The sequence below is a fragment of the Pholcus phalangioides genome, unplaced genomic scaffold, assembly GCF_987345545.1.
Source record: "Pholcus phalangioides strain wild (caught in Gottingen) unplaced genomic scaffold, Ppha-v1.0 ptg000031l_1, whole genome shotgun sequence".
Lineage (NCBI taxonomy): Eukaryota > Metazoa > Arthropoda > Arachnida > Araneae > Pholcidae > Pholcus > Pholcus phalangioides.
Genome location: NW_028301621.1, coordinates 7,729,828 through 7,746,080, shown reverse-complemented (window position 1 = coordinate 7,746,080; position 16,253 = coordinate 7,729,828). Strand labels below are relative to the sequence as shown.

The 16,253-nt window shown below is 37.9% G+C and overlaps 1 protein-coding gene across 2 annotated transcripts in view; it reads left to right on the top strand.

Annotated features, from left to right (window-relative positions):
- Window positions 1–16,253, top strand: part of LOC149067071 (voltage-dependent T-type calcium channel subunit alpha-1I-like) — a 313,211-nt gene that overhangs the window by 213,979 nt on the left and 82,979 nt on the right. For both annotated transcript variants that reach the window (XM_089252945.1, XM_089252946.1), the window contains exons 6-11: window positions 470–562; window positions 664–1,016; window positions 7,061–7,341; window positions 8,806–9,036; window positions 14,219–14,505; window positions 14,633–14,784. In XM_089252945.1, coding sequence (XP_089109071.1) covers window positions 470–562; window positions 664–1,016; window positions 7,061–7,341; window positions 8,806–9,036; window positions 14,219–14,505; window positions 14,633–14,784 — 1,397 coding nt within the window. The remainder of the gene's footprint in view (window positions 1–469; window positions 563–663; window positions 1,017–7,060; window positions 7,342–8,805; window positions 9,037–14,218; window positions 14,506–14,632; window positions 14,785–16,253) is intronic.

Genomic DNA, 16,253 nt, shown 5'->3' with positions numbered 1-16,253 from the left:
GTTGCTGTGGCTTTCAGATCCTCAGGGTTCTGCTCCAGAAAGCGGACCAGTCTACGTATTTTACTTTTGAATCCTCCCGCTTCAGAATGTACTGAAACCAAGGTATTCGCAGATGTGCTGCACGGGGCACGGATGAAAATCCGTGAAAAAGAAGGGGGAGCCACAGAGTTCTGCGAAGAAATGAAATATGGTTGGCAAAAGTGTCGATTATAAATCCATCAGAACTTTCCATAGAACCAGGGTCTTCATAACAGTACTATTGTCCCCCGGGTAACCTTATATTCTGCCCTCGCCCATACAAGAAAAGAAACTTCAACATTAGCTCATATCAACATAATACAAATTCCTGAATGTGGGCATAAACATCGAGCACTCTTGGGTGCTCATATGGACACCAGATTGAAAGTGTTGATGATTGTTTTGAACAATCATTGTAAAATTATATATATATTTTTTCTTATTCCTACAGGTGATCAGTTTGGAAGGCTGGTCAGATATTATGTACTACGTACAAGATGCTCATTCCTTTTGGGACTGGGTGTACTTTGTCCTTCTCATAGTTGTAAGTAAAATTGATAAAATCAGTTTCTGTTGTGGCCAATGTTAAAACACGATGCACAATGTTGTTGATTTACTTTTCCTTCTTGTTGTTGTATATTCTAGATTGGTTCTTTTTTTATGATAAACTTGTGCCTCGTTGTGATCGCCACGCAGTTCTCCGAAACCAAGAAGAGAGAGATGGAAAGAATGCGGCAAGAACGCTCCCTACTAAACTCCAACAGCTCGTTGAGCTCGAGCACGTTCTCGGAGCCAACCGGCTGCTACAATGAGATCGTCAAGTACATTGCTCATCTGGTCAGGTGCGGCAAGCGCAAACTATTACTTTGGTTCAAACAGTACAGGCGGAAGCGTCGCAAAAACGACTCGTCCAGGAATATGTCGATGAGACGAATCAGAAGAAGAAGACGCTCCTCCTCGCAACCTCCATCTGGAGGTGCGCGGCGGACATCTTCAAGGTATTATATTTCAATCCTCGTCGATTAATTAATCAGTTATCTAGTTCATTAGTTCCCAACCTCTAATACGCGTATCCCTAGGGTTACGTGACTGTCCATTCAGGTATACGAGAAAGATTAATTAGCAATACCAGAAAAAATTATTAAAGTAAAGAAAAAATACACACACGCACACAAAAGAAAACATTAATATTAGCACAATATACTATATACAAAAGCAGACATTTTACCCATAGGAAAAAATTTAAACAAGTGTGCCCCCTATGGGACCACCCTCCCGCTTCAAAGAAGAATCATTATATTGATTTGATATATTTACTCCATAAGAACGTTTTTATTTAGGAAATTCTCTCGTGATATCTTAAATCATCAACGTTACACCCCCCCCCCCCCAAGTTGATAATGACCAACACTTTGGGAACCACCTTATCAAGGTAATAGAGGTGAAGAAAGAAAACTCTTGTCAGATAGTCGTATCTTAAAGGCGGCGGTAAAATATTATACGCCTCAAGCGGCAGACCGGCCCTGACACCCCCTTCCCCCCCCCCCCGCCAATATATTTCAGAGGATATGAAGCCTTTTAATATATGTTTAGCGGCAAACATATATTGCATGCACATATTGCATATTGATGGGTATATAAAGTTACTCATTTCTAGGAATATATATAAGTAAGTCTTCGACGTATTTCGAGTGTTACGTTGCTCTACGCCATTTCTAGGAGTGGGTAATCCTCCTATACATTTAAATGATGTTCTACACATTTTTCTACGCATCAGTAATCTACACATTTCTAGGTGTGCGCAATCGACACATTTCTACGAGTCAGCAATCCTACACATTTCGATGGGTACGCTGCTCTACGTATTTCTAGGATTAAGCAAGCCGCCTGCGCATTTCTACGGGTATACGCAAAGCATTCCTCTTTTCCTCATTCGCATATTTAGGTGGGCACAAGCCGCCTCCTCATTGCCAGGGAAGGTATCTGAAGCTTGTAAGTGTGAGAGCCACTAGCCAACATTTTTACTGTCAAACAAGTCTAGATTACACTGATAATCATCCATCGGTTATAGAAATCACTGAAACCGAAAATATCTATTAATTAGTTTATATGAGTTAATGATCGAAAAGCACTCTAGAGAAATGCTGTCACATTTTTTTTCTTATGTAATTCCTCAGCGGAGCTCGTACACACTTGTCCATTTCACACATTAACCTTACTTAGCCCCATTCACCGTGGTCTCTTGCGACGAAATCTAATCCATTTTAGGTTGTCACGAGATTATGATTGATTCCCTGGCACCATCTGTTTCCTTCTTGAGCGACAAGTCAAACTAGTAGTGTGTATTGCTCCGTGTTTGTTGTGTGTATCGTAGATTAATATACCAATTCTCGTCATCATCCCACCGGCTAAACCAGGTTTGAAAACCCGCGGCACGCGTGCCACAAGTGGCACACCATAGTATCAGAGGTGTTTTTTTTATTTTAAACAATCCTTTTCTTATGAGTGATGTTCTTGTAGGTTGCCAAACCTATATTTAGTATGATAGGCACTGAAAATAACAACTATGTGATCGCTTTGTATTCAATGCGTGTTTCTGTGTTCGTTTTTTTTTTTTTTCATTTTTGGGCATAACTGCTGGACGTCCCTTGTGTATGAGATTCAGGATCGTCCGCATGAGGGACATACATTGTATATTCATGAATTGTTGGGGAGGGGCCAAGTCTTCTTATAAAGTTTACTGTGAAGGGGTCTAAGCACCCCGAGTCCTCAGATTCCAGTGTCTATGCCCAACATGGTTGTAGATAAGATGAACTTGGACCGATATACGTGCATATACAATCTGTATTGCGATAATTGAATCTAAGACTCAAGAATATACACAAATTAGAACTCAAAAGAGTGACAAGCTGAGCAGTTTTACGAAAACAAGGACAGCCGAATACTATTTTACAAAAACGGAGGGAACGCTCGTGTCCAGTAAAAACTGGAAGTATGATCTGCGCATTAAAAGTCGTAGAGTGGCGCGGCTTTTAAAAAGGTTGGCCACCTCTGGGCTGAACAGTGCTTCCCGTTCAATAAAAAAAATTCTTCGAATCACATATTATGATGCTGTTTCTCTACAAAAAATAATAGACAGGGTGTCCAATAAATTCGGAAATAGTTTATAACTTCATAAAAGTTGAAGGAATTTGTATATTTGCATGCGGTTTGCGAAGAAGTTATTCTTACAAAGGTTTTCTTTTTTTAAAAGAAAACAATGTAGTTCAAATTTTGGTCGAGATAGAGGACGCTGTATGAAAGAAAATCACTGTAAATATCCAAATCGAAGATAATAACCCAAATAACCCATAAAATGCTGGGTGTGCGATTAACAGCTCATTTCTACATTTTCCTGTTACTAACACTAATATAATTTTATAGTGATGCTGACAATGGTGAACACAAAGCATTATTGATGAAGCTGTTTTACATTAGCCATGATTCGCCGGTCGAAGTTTTACGAACATTTTGGACTCAGAAGAGATTGGAAAAATTTTGGTTCAATCTCTGGCGCTCTCTATCGACAAATATTTGAACTAATTTTTTTTTTCTGCACCAAAAAATATCCTCCTTCGTGAGAATAACATTTCTGCAAACCGCATTCCAATTACGCGAACCACATTTACCAACTATTTCAATTTTTATGTATTTTTTGAACTATTTACGAATTTACAGGACACCTTGTATTGTATTTCAGTAGAATAAAAATACATATGATGATGCTAAAGCATTTTGTAACATTGTCCAAGATTCCTGAAAATGTGTTGAATGAAACCTCAAAGTGAGTGGGGACATGAATGGGATTCTCTTATAAAATGCATTTCAACGTAAAGAGGTTTCACTAGGAGTTCGAATGTTGTTCGATTACACAACCCCTTTCGATAAAAGTGATCAATCCATGCCTTTAGTTGTTGCAAGCTGTCGAAACAGCAAGAAAAGGGATCGATACCTCCAATTAAAGTGTTCCGCGTAATTTAGTCGTCGTCGACACGGTTAGGAAACGGCCGAGAATTAAGAAAGGTCCTTGCATCGAATTTATTTCCCCGTTTAGGAATTAGGAAAGATAGAAGAGCCAAGTAGATTATTCGAATGAATGTTAGACATTCATGGGATTATCCACCACCTACTCGTCCGTAACGAGATTAAACTAAAGCCTTTTATAGTCCTTAGCTAAGAACTGGCAAATAAATTTCACTGCAGTTGAAAATTCACCTAAAGCTGCTTTACAAAAAAAAGAAAAATCTAAAAGAGAAATCGGATTGATGTTTATAGCAAATTACAAAAAAAAAAAAATTGATATGTAGTTTGTTACGCTGTAATACGTGCTGCCATCTGGACAGAAAAATTGCCCACCGTAAGCGGTTGTCTGCTGCAAAAAAATATCTTGTTACCGGCAATTTTCAGCAATACTCGCATTCGAAACACCAGGAAATAATTGCTAAAATTTTATGTAAAAACATAAGAACATATTAACCAATATTACGGTGCAATGAAATTCATACTGAAGTACGCCATGAAAAATAAGTATTCTTTCCACATATTTATTTTCATGCTTCAAAACCTCTTAAATCCAACAAAACATTTTATTTCAAGAATTATTGCAGATAGTTTTGTTTTTACTTGATAGGTGGCAGCTGGAGCCGCAACACAACAAATTTCCAATTTTATAATCAAGCATAATATGCAAGGAAACAAATAAATTACATCGCAAAATATTCTATTGCCTGTTAGTTTAAACTTCTATACTATATTCATATTCAAAACACCAGAAATTAAGTTCTGCGACAAACATAAAAACATAGTAACCGAATTTCTTTTACGCATAAAATTTACACCGGCATGCGGCATGAAAATGACTAATGTATGGTTTTTTCCCCTTTTATTGTTCGCTGGTTATAATACCCGGCGCTGCCCTGGTTTACTTCAATGAGGATTTTTGGATCACGTGACGTCTCCCTCTTTTTTGAGGGACATACAAACCGTGTCCATGTTAACCAATATGGCGATTTCCTCCGCGACTCATGAAAGAAACAAATCTAGATTAAATAAAAGTAAAAATAAATTTTTTTCCTCTTTTTTGATGAGCGCTAAGTATTCCGATTTTTTCCCCTCTTGAACTTCAAGTTATCCATCTGCCTGTTTCTGCTTCAAAAAATGCTTTATTAAAGCTGTGGAATTTCTTCGGTGTACTTTACGGGCCCATAATAAATTTTAAAACATCCTAAACTATATGAATTTATTAAGTTGAATATATTAAAAGACAATACGGAGACATTAATTTTCATGCTTGAGAAGATATGAGTAAAATGTTGAAATCAATGTCATTGTATATATTGAATATCCATCTGAAAATTAGGTCTGGCTAATTATTTTATATTTAATTTTGTGGGTTTCGTATCTTTAAGTGAACTCAATATTTCAAAAATTGAGAATTCAGTTCAATTTTTTAAATTATTGATGTGGAGGAAAACCCCACAAAATGTCCGCATTTCTACAGTAAAATCGGTAATTTTAACACTGATTTCTATGAGGATCATCCTTTGTCTGACCCTCAAAGTGTTGCTGATGATGATTATGAGGTCTAATCAAAAAAGCCTCATTACTGGGCGGATCAAGAAAGTGATAAACCGTTATAAAGGCATATAAACTATTATGCATATACTGACAGGATTAAAGAAGTGGCAAACCATTGTAAAGGCCTATACACGTCTGAAATGTACTGGTCTGAAATGTACCACGGTAATCAAAGTAAACAATCCGAAAGTAATTTTTGTGCTCACTGAGAAACCATTGTTGCCCGACAGTTTTTCGCCCATTCCGTAAAATTATAGTTTTAGTTGGAATTTGGTATGTATGCAAAATTTGACGACGATAGATCTAAAATTTTAGATTTGTATAGAGAACACACACACATGCAAAGACAATCAATTTAATATATATATAGATTTTTTGCTCTACACACCGGTTTTAAACGAGTGAAAAGTTTTACTTCAAAAACGATAACAAATAGTTTTGTTTTTATTTGATAAATGACAGTAGTCGTTTTCCAGCTCACCGATTTTTCTTTCGTATAAGAGAGCACGACCTTATTATTAAACTGAAACCACTACTGCCATTTTCAAGAAATTAAAATAAATCGTAAATATCCTATATTGCCCATTAGTTTCCCACTCAATAATATTCATATTCGGCACACGAAAAAATAATAGCTGAAATTTTGCGCCACAAAATTGAACACAAAAATACACAGTAACCGGTATTATATGGCACTCAAAATTTACGGTGCGTAGCAAGAAAATTAACAACATATGGTAATGTGGTATCGTGCATATATTCATTTTCATGCTACATGCCGGTTTAAAACCAACAAACAATTTTACTTGAAGAATTATGACAAATAGTTGAGTTTTTATTTGACAGGTGGCAGCAGAACCCCCAATTTCAATGATGCGTCTTCCATGTAGTAATTATGCTATTGAAAATAGAATATAAATATGAAGAAAAGAGTCAGAAATCTAGGAAATATTTCTTCCTATTGTTCGTCCTAATTTGTTTGCCTGAATTTCATCAGTCCGCAAGTATTAAAATGTTGAAAAACGCTATTCTAGATTAGTGTTTCCCAACTGTTTCGGTGTCGTGGACCTTCTGTAGTGGAGGTTATTGCTCAGTTGACCCCCTCCCCCACCCTTCTTAGTGAAGGTCCATTTCGAGCAACCCCCTTCCCAAAATCCAAAATATATTGTTTTTTATAATTTGCTAATCATAAAAAGGAAGAATCAAATTAAAATTTCACAGTTCTAATTGTGTCATTCATGCAATGGTAGCAAATGAATATGATTCCTCGGATCACCTTACAAAGTACTCATGGGACCACGGGCCACAGATTGAAAAACACTGTTCTAGATAACTCTTGTTTTATAATATAACTTACTTCACCATAGTTGTATAAAATGTGCTATTTTTAAAATACTTAATACTGAATTTTACTCTACCTTTTCAGGTATAGAAGATATTCAGTTCGCAGCTACAACGGCAGCCACGGTGACCCAACTCGAGCTGGCAGGACGCACGTGCATCCTATGCCCGACATGGCAGTCCTGCAGGTCCCCTACAACGACAGCCCGCAGGCTCCATGCGCTAGTCCAGAGATATCCGATATCGACATGCTGTGCTCGTCACCGAGGCGGCCGACGCTGGATGTGCCACCGAATGTTGCGTTAAGGGACCAACCATCCTGTAGTGGGAGCGATAACATCAACGTCAATTCTACTGGTTCCTCAGGTTAGAACTCACATGTAAAAAAAGTCTATCGTACTAATGAAGTACTATCAGAGGCGTATTATTAGGAGAGGCTCTCTTATTAGGTGTCATCCAACTGTCAGCTTGATCCGAAATATTTCCGAATTGCTAGAAAACTATTCGAGAAATCCGCATTTTAAATTACGGCGACACTTTCAAGAAAATACCATAATACATCTCTTTTAAAACACTTAGTGTATGCGGGTGATTTAGGAAAAGATAGTTGTTTCGGGCTGACTATCTCTCAGCCTCAGAAGTCGTTATTTCCCGGTCTCTTTCCTCGAATGAGTTCCTGAAACGTTGGAATTGGAGATAGGCTCATTTACCATTCCCCTAAAGCAGCCATAGAAACCGACCATTTACGACGTGCCTTAAAGCTCATTGTAAGTTTCGTTGATTTGACACACACCCACCCACACACAGCCAGCTTCTCTTCTGCTTATAAAAGGATCGAATAAAAGTTGCTTGGAATCTATTACATTCTGGCAGCCGTCAGAAGAAGGCGTGGTCGTAACATCCTTCATCACCTCAGTACTTAAAATCGAGTCATTTATTATAAAGTTTATTATATAGAAGTTATTATATATAAGAAGTTTATTATATATACTTGTATATATAAATTTTCTCAGTAATGTACCTTCTAAAAGTTATAGTGAGTCACAAATTTTTTTTTTTACACTCACTCGGTGATGCGTCAGTTTTAGTCTCAAAGTCAAATACACTGTCTGGCCAAAAAAAAGTTAAACTAAGTAATAGTAACTAAATTTATTGCACCTACTGTGCAAGCCTCTACAGCAGTGGTTCTCCTCAAACGTTTTCCACCCCGAGTATACAAGATACCTATTACCCTAAAAGCACACTATTAACCTTGTCCTATCTCCAACCGTTTTCGAGTTATGGTGGATAATGGATTATGGAAGGAAAATGCGTCAAGTCTGAAAAAACCCCAAATCCCAAATTTGTGAAGTTTCTGAAAGATCTAAACGTAAACTAAGCCCATATTTGAAAATAACAGAAAATAATCCTATATGGTGACACCATTTCCATTAAAATATTTAAATTTATTGGTGAGCTACAAGCGCTGAAAGATTGGAAAAGTTCAAAATATCGAATAGTGTCTCCTGTCGGGAGAAATCAAAATCGTTTGGAAATTTCCATTAGAATAGTCACCTGGCAACAATGATTTTTTGTTTTTTTAAGGAGTGCTGCAATATTAAGTTGCCACTGTAGATGTAAAGTAGCCCCCGTATTACGGTGCATTTTTTCTACGCAGTGTATCACCGCATCGTCATAAAAAATGTCCAAAAAATATACACCAAGGCTTAGAAATGATTGTAAATTGATAATTTGTTTCAAATTATCGCTGTCAATATGAATATGAAAATTTTTGGAGTTTGAATATCTGAATTATATTGTTCTGTTTTTTTCATTTTTTTTAAACTGTAGCTGCCGCTTTGCCACAGGAGTCATTGAAGGAGTTGTCGGGCAGGGCTTCACCGAGAGTGTCATTGACGAACGAACCCTGCCGACGTCGTGTTTCCAGTGGTAGCTCGAGGCGTTCCTCAAGGCTAACTTGCGCTCAGCTACTCGCCATCAGTGGCGCGCAAGGAGCAGCATTAGCCACTGGATGCGCTAGCAGCTTCGCTATGCATAGGTTCTGTTCCGGAATTAAGCGAGGTAATAATAAAATCATGATCGAATGAATATATAAAAAGTACGTCGTGCACGTTTTGCGTGCCACTTTGATATTTCGTGATAATTGGTGATTCCACTGCTTCCGAGATATTGACGCTTATTTTCGATTTCTCTGAAGGCAATACCATCGAGCTGTACAGAGAGTAGCCCCGTTTGCGCGTATTAGTTTTCCTTTAACTGTCAATTTTAACAAGACCCTGAATATATTAGGTCTCTTCTGACTGCTAGAAAACTGCAGAAGTATACGTTTTTAGGGTTCTGGATCCTATAAAAAGATGGTTGCTTTACCCTTAGTCGGACGCTTCTCCAATCTCAAGTGTTCCGTCACTTATATCTCTGAGATAGAGGCATCTAAACCATAATTGTTAAGTGTCATGACAAGACACTTAACAGCTCTCAAGAGGCGGAACATGTTCTCAAGATTTGACAGCACGTATTTACGGGCTGCAGCATTTATAAGGGTGGATCAAATGAAAACGGAAGAGTGTTTATAGTTTGGTTCATTTTTGTGTGAGTGTGGCGACATTTTTGTGTAAAGCGGGACATAAGGGAGACAAACCCCCCCCCCCCCCTACTGCGGAACGGACTTTCCCTTGGTGGTCTCTCGGAAGCACGTGCTATTCGCTGGGGTTCGGCCAACACTATCGTTCGGAAGTCAGATGGTTGTTTTTTTTTCATCTGCGAATGTTTGCGAGTAAAGAAGAGCAACGTGGGTTTTATTCTTATTTTTTAGTGGCAAAAGGAGTTGGGGTTCGCGAAGTGCATCTAACCACCAATCTCTCACTAAAGAGTCACTGAGTGAGAGATTGGTGGTTCGATTCCCCAATTAGGAATGCTAATTTTCTTTCCGAACTACATCTCGATCTCCGCTTGGTTATCCAGGCTTTCGTACTTCGTTTATAACCACTGTCCCGTTTTCATTTGATCCATCCTTATACATACATCTTTAGATACACCCGCCGTCCTAAACTGTTACTAACGCAAAATAAATCCGGTACGATTCCCGTACTTAATGCAGTGCGTGAATGTGACTATCATCTGCATAATGAAGGCTATCTTCGGCGTCTTTGAGGAAAGGTCTGTAAAGTCAATGGGACTTTTTTCGTGTTGCCCGTTGATTTCAATGTTGCAATGTCATGATTAAGTGGGACTTAATCATGAGTGCTCAGTTGATGTAACCAAATTAGTGTCGCAATAAAATGTTGCGACGAACGAATGCTCACCAACGAATCAGAAGCGGGACGATAGAAACCACAAATACAACATGAAATCTTATTTGTTGGCTTAGCCAGAAGTCGGGCGATGAGATTTATTTTTTCCGAATAGGACATCGATATGAAAAATAAGTTTATTAGATGCTTGACTAGACAAACATCTTCAACCTGTTGATCGGGTGCACACTATTGTGCTCCCGGAAGCATTTAAGAGTACTCGATGTGATGCTGAAGAGAGTTACTTTTCCCGAAAACCCGTATGTAACCTTTGAAACGTTTTAAACTGTATATACGTTACAGTATTTCATGTAATTTTGTAGAACAGTGATTCCCAATTGGGAGTGCCTGGACCCTTGGGAGTCAACGGCTCTATAGTAGAATCAAAAATAAAAAGCAACGCTAAGTTGAAAAAAATAAACTACTTAAGAACAAAAATTTTAATTAATATTTTTTTATTGCAAATACACTGTTGCAACGTTGGTAGACTGCGATAGTAATATTGTTATGATTTGGCAAAAACATGTGCTTTTGGTGACATCTCTCGATAGGAGTATGAAACAGTGCTGTAGACAATGGCTGAATCAGTGCAGTTATAATGTTACCACATTTATTAGTACTCTATTGAATGTCCTCCATTGTTCGGGAATATTCTCACTGTTAGATGGCTGTAGTTTCTACTGTTATAAATGGGGGTTCCCATGGCAGACACCAAGATTTCTGGGGGTTCACTACTAAAAGTAAATATTGAATGGATCATTTTCAACTGCACTATACAGTAATTTAAGATAACTTTTGTGTGAAAGCAATTTCCATTATTTATGGCTTATTATTATTTCTTATTTATTCATTTAACGTCGAAGTTATGTAAAGTCCGGGTGTATTCGAGGTTCACCCGGTTCAAATAATCGGGGGTTCCTGCTATACATTCGTCTGTCTTCCATCGAAAAATTGAATAGGCTCGCAGGGGGGGGGGGGAGACTCACACCCAGCCAACTGATGTGGAGGATAGTCACGTACACGCACTAAGTGAAAGCATATAAGAAGATGCCTTCTCTCTCTTTCCTCAATAAAAAGATTCCCTGTTATTTTTGGGAATCCCCTCGTAGTTTCCGTAGGATAAGTTTTTTTTTCCCGCGTTACATAAATCGATACGATCAGGGTCTAAACGTTTTCTTCAAGGAAACCAGTTTATTTGAAAGTCCGTTCCAAACAAGCTGTAATACAATTCAATCTTCAAAAATAGAAGTTAAAGAGAGAGAGAGAGAGAGACAGAAAAATAAAAAAAGTAGCCCTCGTAGAGCCAAACCTTGTTTTGAACGTTCTTTTATTATATACCTATTGGGCCGATACTTTCTTGTTAAACAAATACACAAGCTTACTTTTTTTGGAAGGAATAAGTAAAAAAAAGGAGACACTCTCTCGTCCAGGAACATGGACAGAAAAATACCGATTTCTTAGAGAAAAGAATAAAATAAAAGAGAGTTCGCGAGATAAAGATCTCTCTCTCCTTTGGTTTTATTTATTTTTTTCAAGAAAAAACAATAGGTGTTGAAATTACTTAAAGTAACTTCCTTTCCTCGTATTTACTCAACGCAATCTCAACACACAATACATTTCTTACCATTTTTATTTTCGTTGCTTTTATCGCTTCATGAAGATATCGATCTAACTTCTAAGAAAAGGTAAATGTTTTCTTAGGAGAAGATAAAAGTATGTGGAAAATAAAAAAATGCTTGATATATATATCGTTAAAATGAAGTAACTTTTTTGAAGATGAAGTGCCGTTTTCTTGCATTTTTTTTCTTATTTGGTGCTCTTCAACGCACGTTTTTCTTCTTTGTTTTTCTTATTGGGGGGTTAATTTAAAAGATGACTTCGAGTGGTTCGATGTTTTCGCTCGAACTATTTTTCTATGACAAGATTTCTTTCCTGGAGCGAAAGTTTGTGTAAAATAGCTGATTTATGCAGAATTTTTAATTTAATGAGTGATTTTTTTTTCTGATGAAATGATGAGAGCATTTGAACTTCGAGACCATTTAATTTGACAAAAATGGCTTATCAGTCGAGTGCTTTAGCTCTTGATGATTTTGGACATTTTTTGCTCCAGTTAATGTCTGCATAATTTTCCAATTAATAATAATTATTTAATTAGTTTCAAGTGTTATTTTTTTACTCATACTCTGGAGATTGATTTAAAACTATGTAGAACTAAGATGTTTTTCTGAAGTGGTTATTCTATCAATTTTTTTTTCAAATGTGATTTTGGTTATTTTCTGAAGTTGAACAGACATTAAATGGAAGATTGTATTTATAATGTCTTCGTATTTTTTAAAATATGCATAGTTAATTTTCGTGCAACAAGAGAATTCAAGGATCGACTCTGAAACAAAATTTTCCATTGAATTATTTGATCTTATAGATTGCTATAAACTTTAAATCAGTGATTCCCAACCTGAGGTACGCTTACCCCCACCCCCCGAACAACGTGAGGAGCTGTTCGAGGGGTATAAGAGAAATAACTAGCAAGTGACAAATCAGGTGGAACTAAAGCTAACACATGCGATGCGTTCGTTATGGTGCAACATATAAGGGAGGTAGGCAAGTCACACGTGTGCATTTCTAGAAGAGTATACAAGTCCCATATGCATTTATAGCAAATATGAAAGTCGCATATGCATTTATAACAAGTGAGCAAGTCGATATGCATTTTAACATGAATGCAAGTCGCATATGCTTTTTATAGCAGGTATGCAAATTGCGTATTCATTTATAACAAGGATGCAAATCATATATGAATTTGTACCAAGCATATGAATAAGTCGATTACATATATCCAGGGGTTGTGCATTTATATTTACAGGGGATAAATGGAAGGTTCGGGAGCCAATCAGTGTGAATCATTTTTCTTTCTCCAAATGAGTTGCGCATTGCAAGTGTCTTTTAATAGTTGCCAAAGCATTCAATTCATCATTGCAACCGCAGATGTCACCTGAAAAATTGATATTTTTTACCTCACATTTTTAAAGGATCCTTTTACCTCATTTTTAATGCTTATTGACTTGCACTATTGCTTCTAAACCCTCCAAATAAGTCACATACGCATTTTCGGGATGGAGAGGGGGCTGCAAGTATAGCATACTTTCTTACGTGATACATGCTCATACATTACATGCTCATTTCTCGCAGATATGCACGTCAAATTTGCATTTCTATCGGATATGATCGTCATGTGCGTAATTTTGGCGGATATCCACATCGCATATGCAGGGAGCAGGCAAAGTTGCATAAATATTCCCAGTAGTGGCGTAGTTTTTCCCACGAGTATACAAGTAAGATGTGCATTTGTAGCTGGTATGTTAGTAACACACGTATTTCCAGGGAAGACATATGCATTACCAAGAAATATGAAGGTCATATACACATTTCCATGGGTATGAATGTCCAACACGCATTTTTAGGGAAACATGCAAGTAGCTTAGCATTTACAATAGGCGTGCAATTCACATACCCATTTCCAACAGGTAAAAATGTCACATACGTATTCCCAGGGATATGCAAGTAGCAAATGGATTTCTTGCAGATATGTAAGTCAACTGTAGGGTTGTCGCTTGGCATCATCAGGGAATATTAGATGAAACTTTGAAGCCAACGATAAGCGACCGATTCCCAGGGCTACTGATGGTGCCAATCGTTTGTTTTGGCAAAGTGCCGCACACTATGCATCAAATCATTGGATTTGATTTGATGCATAGTGTGCGGCACTTTGCCAAAACAAACGATTGGCACCATCAGTAGCCCTGTTTGTTCTCCTCAACAATCATTGGATTTGATTGTTGAGGAGAACAAACACGTTTCATCTCATTCCCAAAATTTACTTTTTGATTCTTTAAGATGCGTGCATCTAAGTTTTTTCAAATTAATTTTGTGCGTGATTTTTTATCATTTTCCAGGGGAAAAGCACGTGTCGGCGCCTACTTTGATCTTCTATTACCCGGAGCAGCAACAGGACAAAGAGTTCTCTTCCTCGAGGTCGGAGGGCGAAGAGTGGAACGAATCCGAGAGCGATTTCGAAGATTTTGTGTTCGGCGACAACAGGCGGGCCAAGGCCTGCTGTCGCTGGTGGAAACCCCAACAGGCCCGATTAAAGAGAATGGTCGATCACCGCTACTTTCAGAGAGGGATTCTTACAGCTATATTGGTCAACACACTCAGCATGGGCATCGAATACCACAACCAGGTTCGCAGAAAAAAATATACATACAGAGCACACACCACTTTCTTAAATTGGAAATTATTCTCTAAACCTTATGTGTGACTTGTAATTATTATTATTGTAATCTCAATAGCATTTTTTTATTTTCCAGCCGGAAGAATTAACGTTCATCGTAGAGGTCAGTAATCTTGTGTTCACCGGAATATTCGGCTTTGAGATGTGCTTGAAGATAATGGCTGAAGGTCTTTATGGATACATCAGTAGCGGTTATAATGTATTTGATGGGGCCATTGTCATTCTCAGGTAAGATATTGCGATGACGTACGCATCAAGACAAATAATTCTTGCAATTGAACATGGGATGTCAACCCGCTTATTCGGAGAATACGTTCATCACCCCCCATTTCAGGGATCGCCGAAATATGGCAACCTTGCTCTCATCATGAGAAAATTTCATACATGGTGTGGGGGAGGGCGGAAATTGTTTCTTTTAGTCACGTGAGTGCAATTACGGAGAGGGAAAAACATTTTCCCCTTTCCTTTCAAAAAGTATTATGCATGGGTGGGGGAGTGGATATTATCTCCTCCTCTCATGGTTACTTTGAAACACTGGCAGCACAAAAGGGAGAAAAGAAAGTTTCTATGTACAGGTTATTGAAAAAACATCGCCAAAATGAAAGGGCAATTCAGGTATATATTCAGGTATTCACGATAACAATCCTAATTCACAGGGAACATAGGTGCGCAATAGCCATCAGGAGCCGCTACACGAAATTGTTGTGTCACACAGTTGTAAATACACCTGGTATTTTTGATCAGGTGCGGCAGTCGATGTAATGCGTGTGTCAGTGCATCTGGCAAAAAACTTTGAGCATCTACTGTAGTTGTATTGTTCCTAAATAAAGTATTGTAGAAGGATTCCTCTTCGTCGTCGTGTTACGTATTATTTCAAATGACGTCTGCTGCCTCCAGGTGACGTTTGGCCACCTGCGCTCCTATATGATTTTGCATTGTTATCATATGCTTGAACCGTCCTTTCATTGTGTACGTTTACTCTCACTGGGGAGGCTTTTCCGAATGGGAGACCGAAATTACAGCTTCCTGCTGCAATTACAGAACACGGCTCATTCGAATCGCACGTTTCAGAATAGTTGTTTTAGGCCTGTGTTTCTTAAACTTTTGGCAAACATGGCTAACCCCCCTCCCCCCAATGGTCAATTTTCCTTAGCTCACTTACCCAAGCGAATATTTACCTGGACCTCAAGTAATCATTGACTTCATTGGCTAAATCCCTTGGCTTCCTTTCCTTAACCTTTTAGCTAGTTGGTTCAGCTATTTGATGTCTTATTCCGTGATGTAATAATATGAGCAACTTAACAAATAATTAGTATTTATTTGATTTACTTTGAGGGCTAAATTGTAAACGACCGACTGTTACAACTACAAGAAGACTCCCAATATTATACAGTATATTGGAGAACATTGAACAGAAATGTGAGCGCGTTTTAGCTAGTAGAGCCGGAGAAGGCACGCGCGTCACAACAACAATCTCGAGGAATATTCGTCGCCACAATCTCCTTTACTCTAATAACCATGATCACTTTAGGAATTAGTTTTCTAAATCATCGTAATTCCCTCAGCGGAAGAATGATTGCCGCCAGTATCACGAAATATGTACTGAACGGTTTATAATTTTGACTGTTTCACTGGAATTTGGTATTTTTTTTTGGTTTTTGCGGACATCCGAATGTTATTTATGGTGCTTTTTGCTT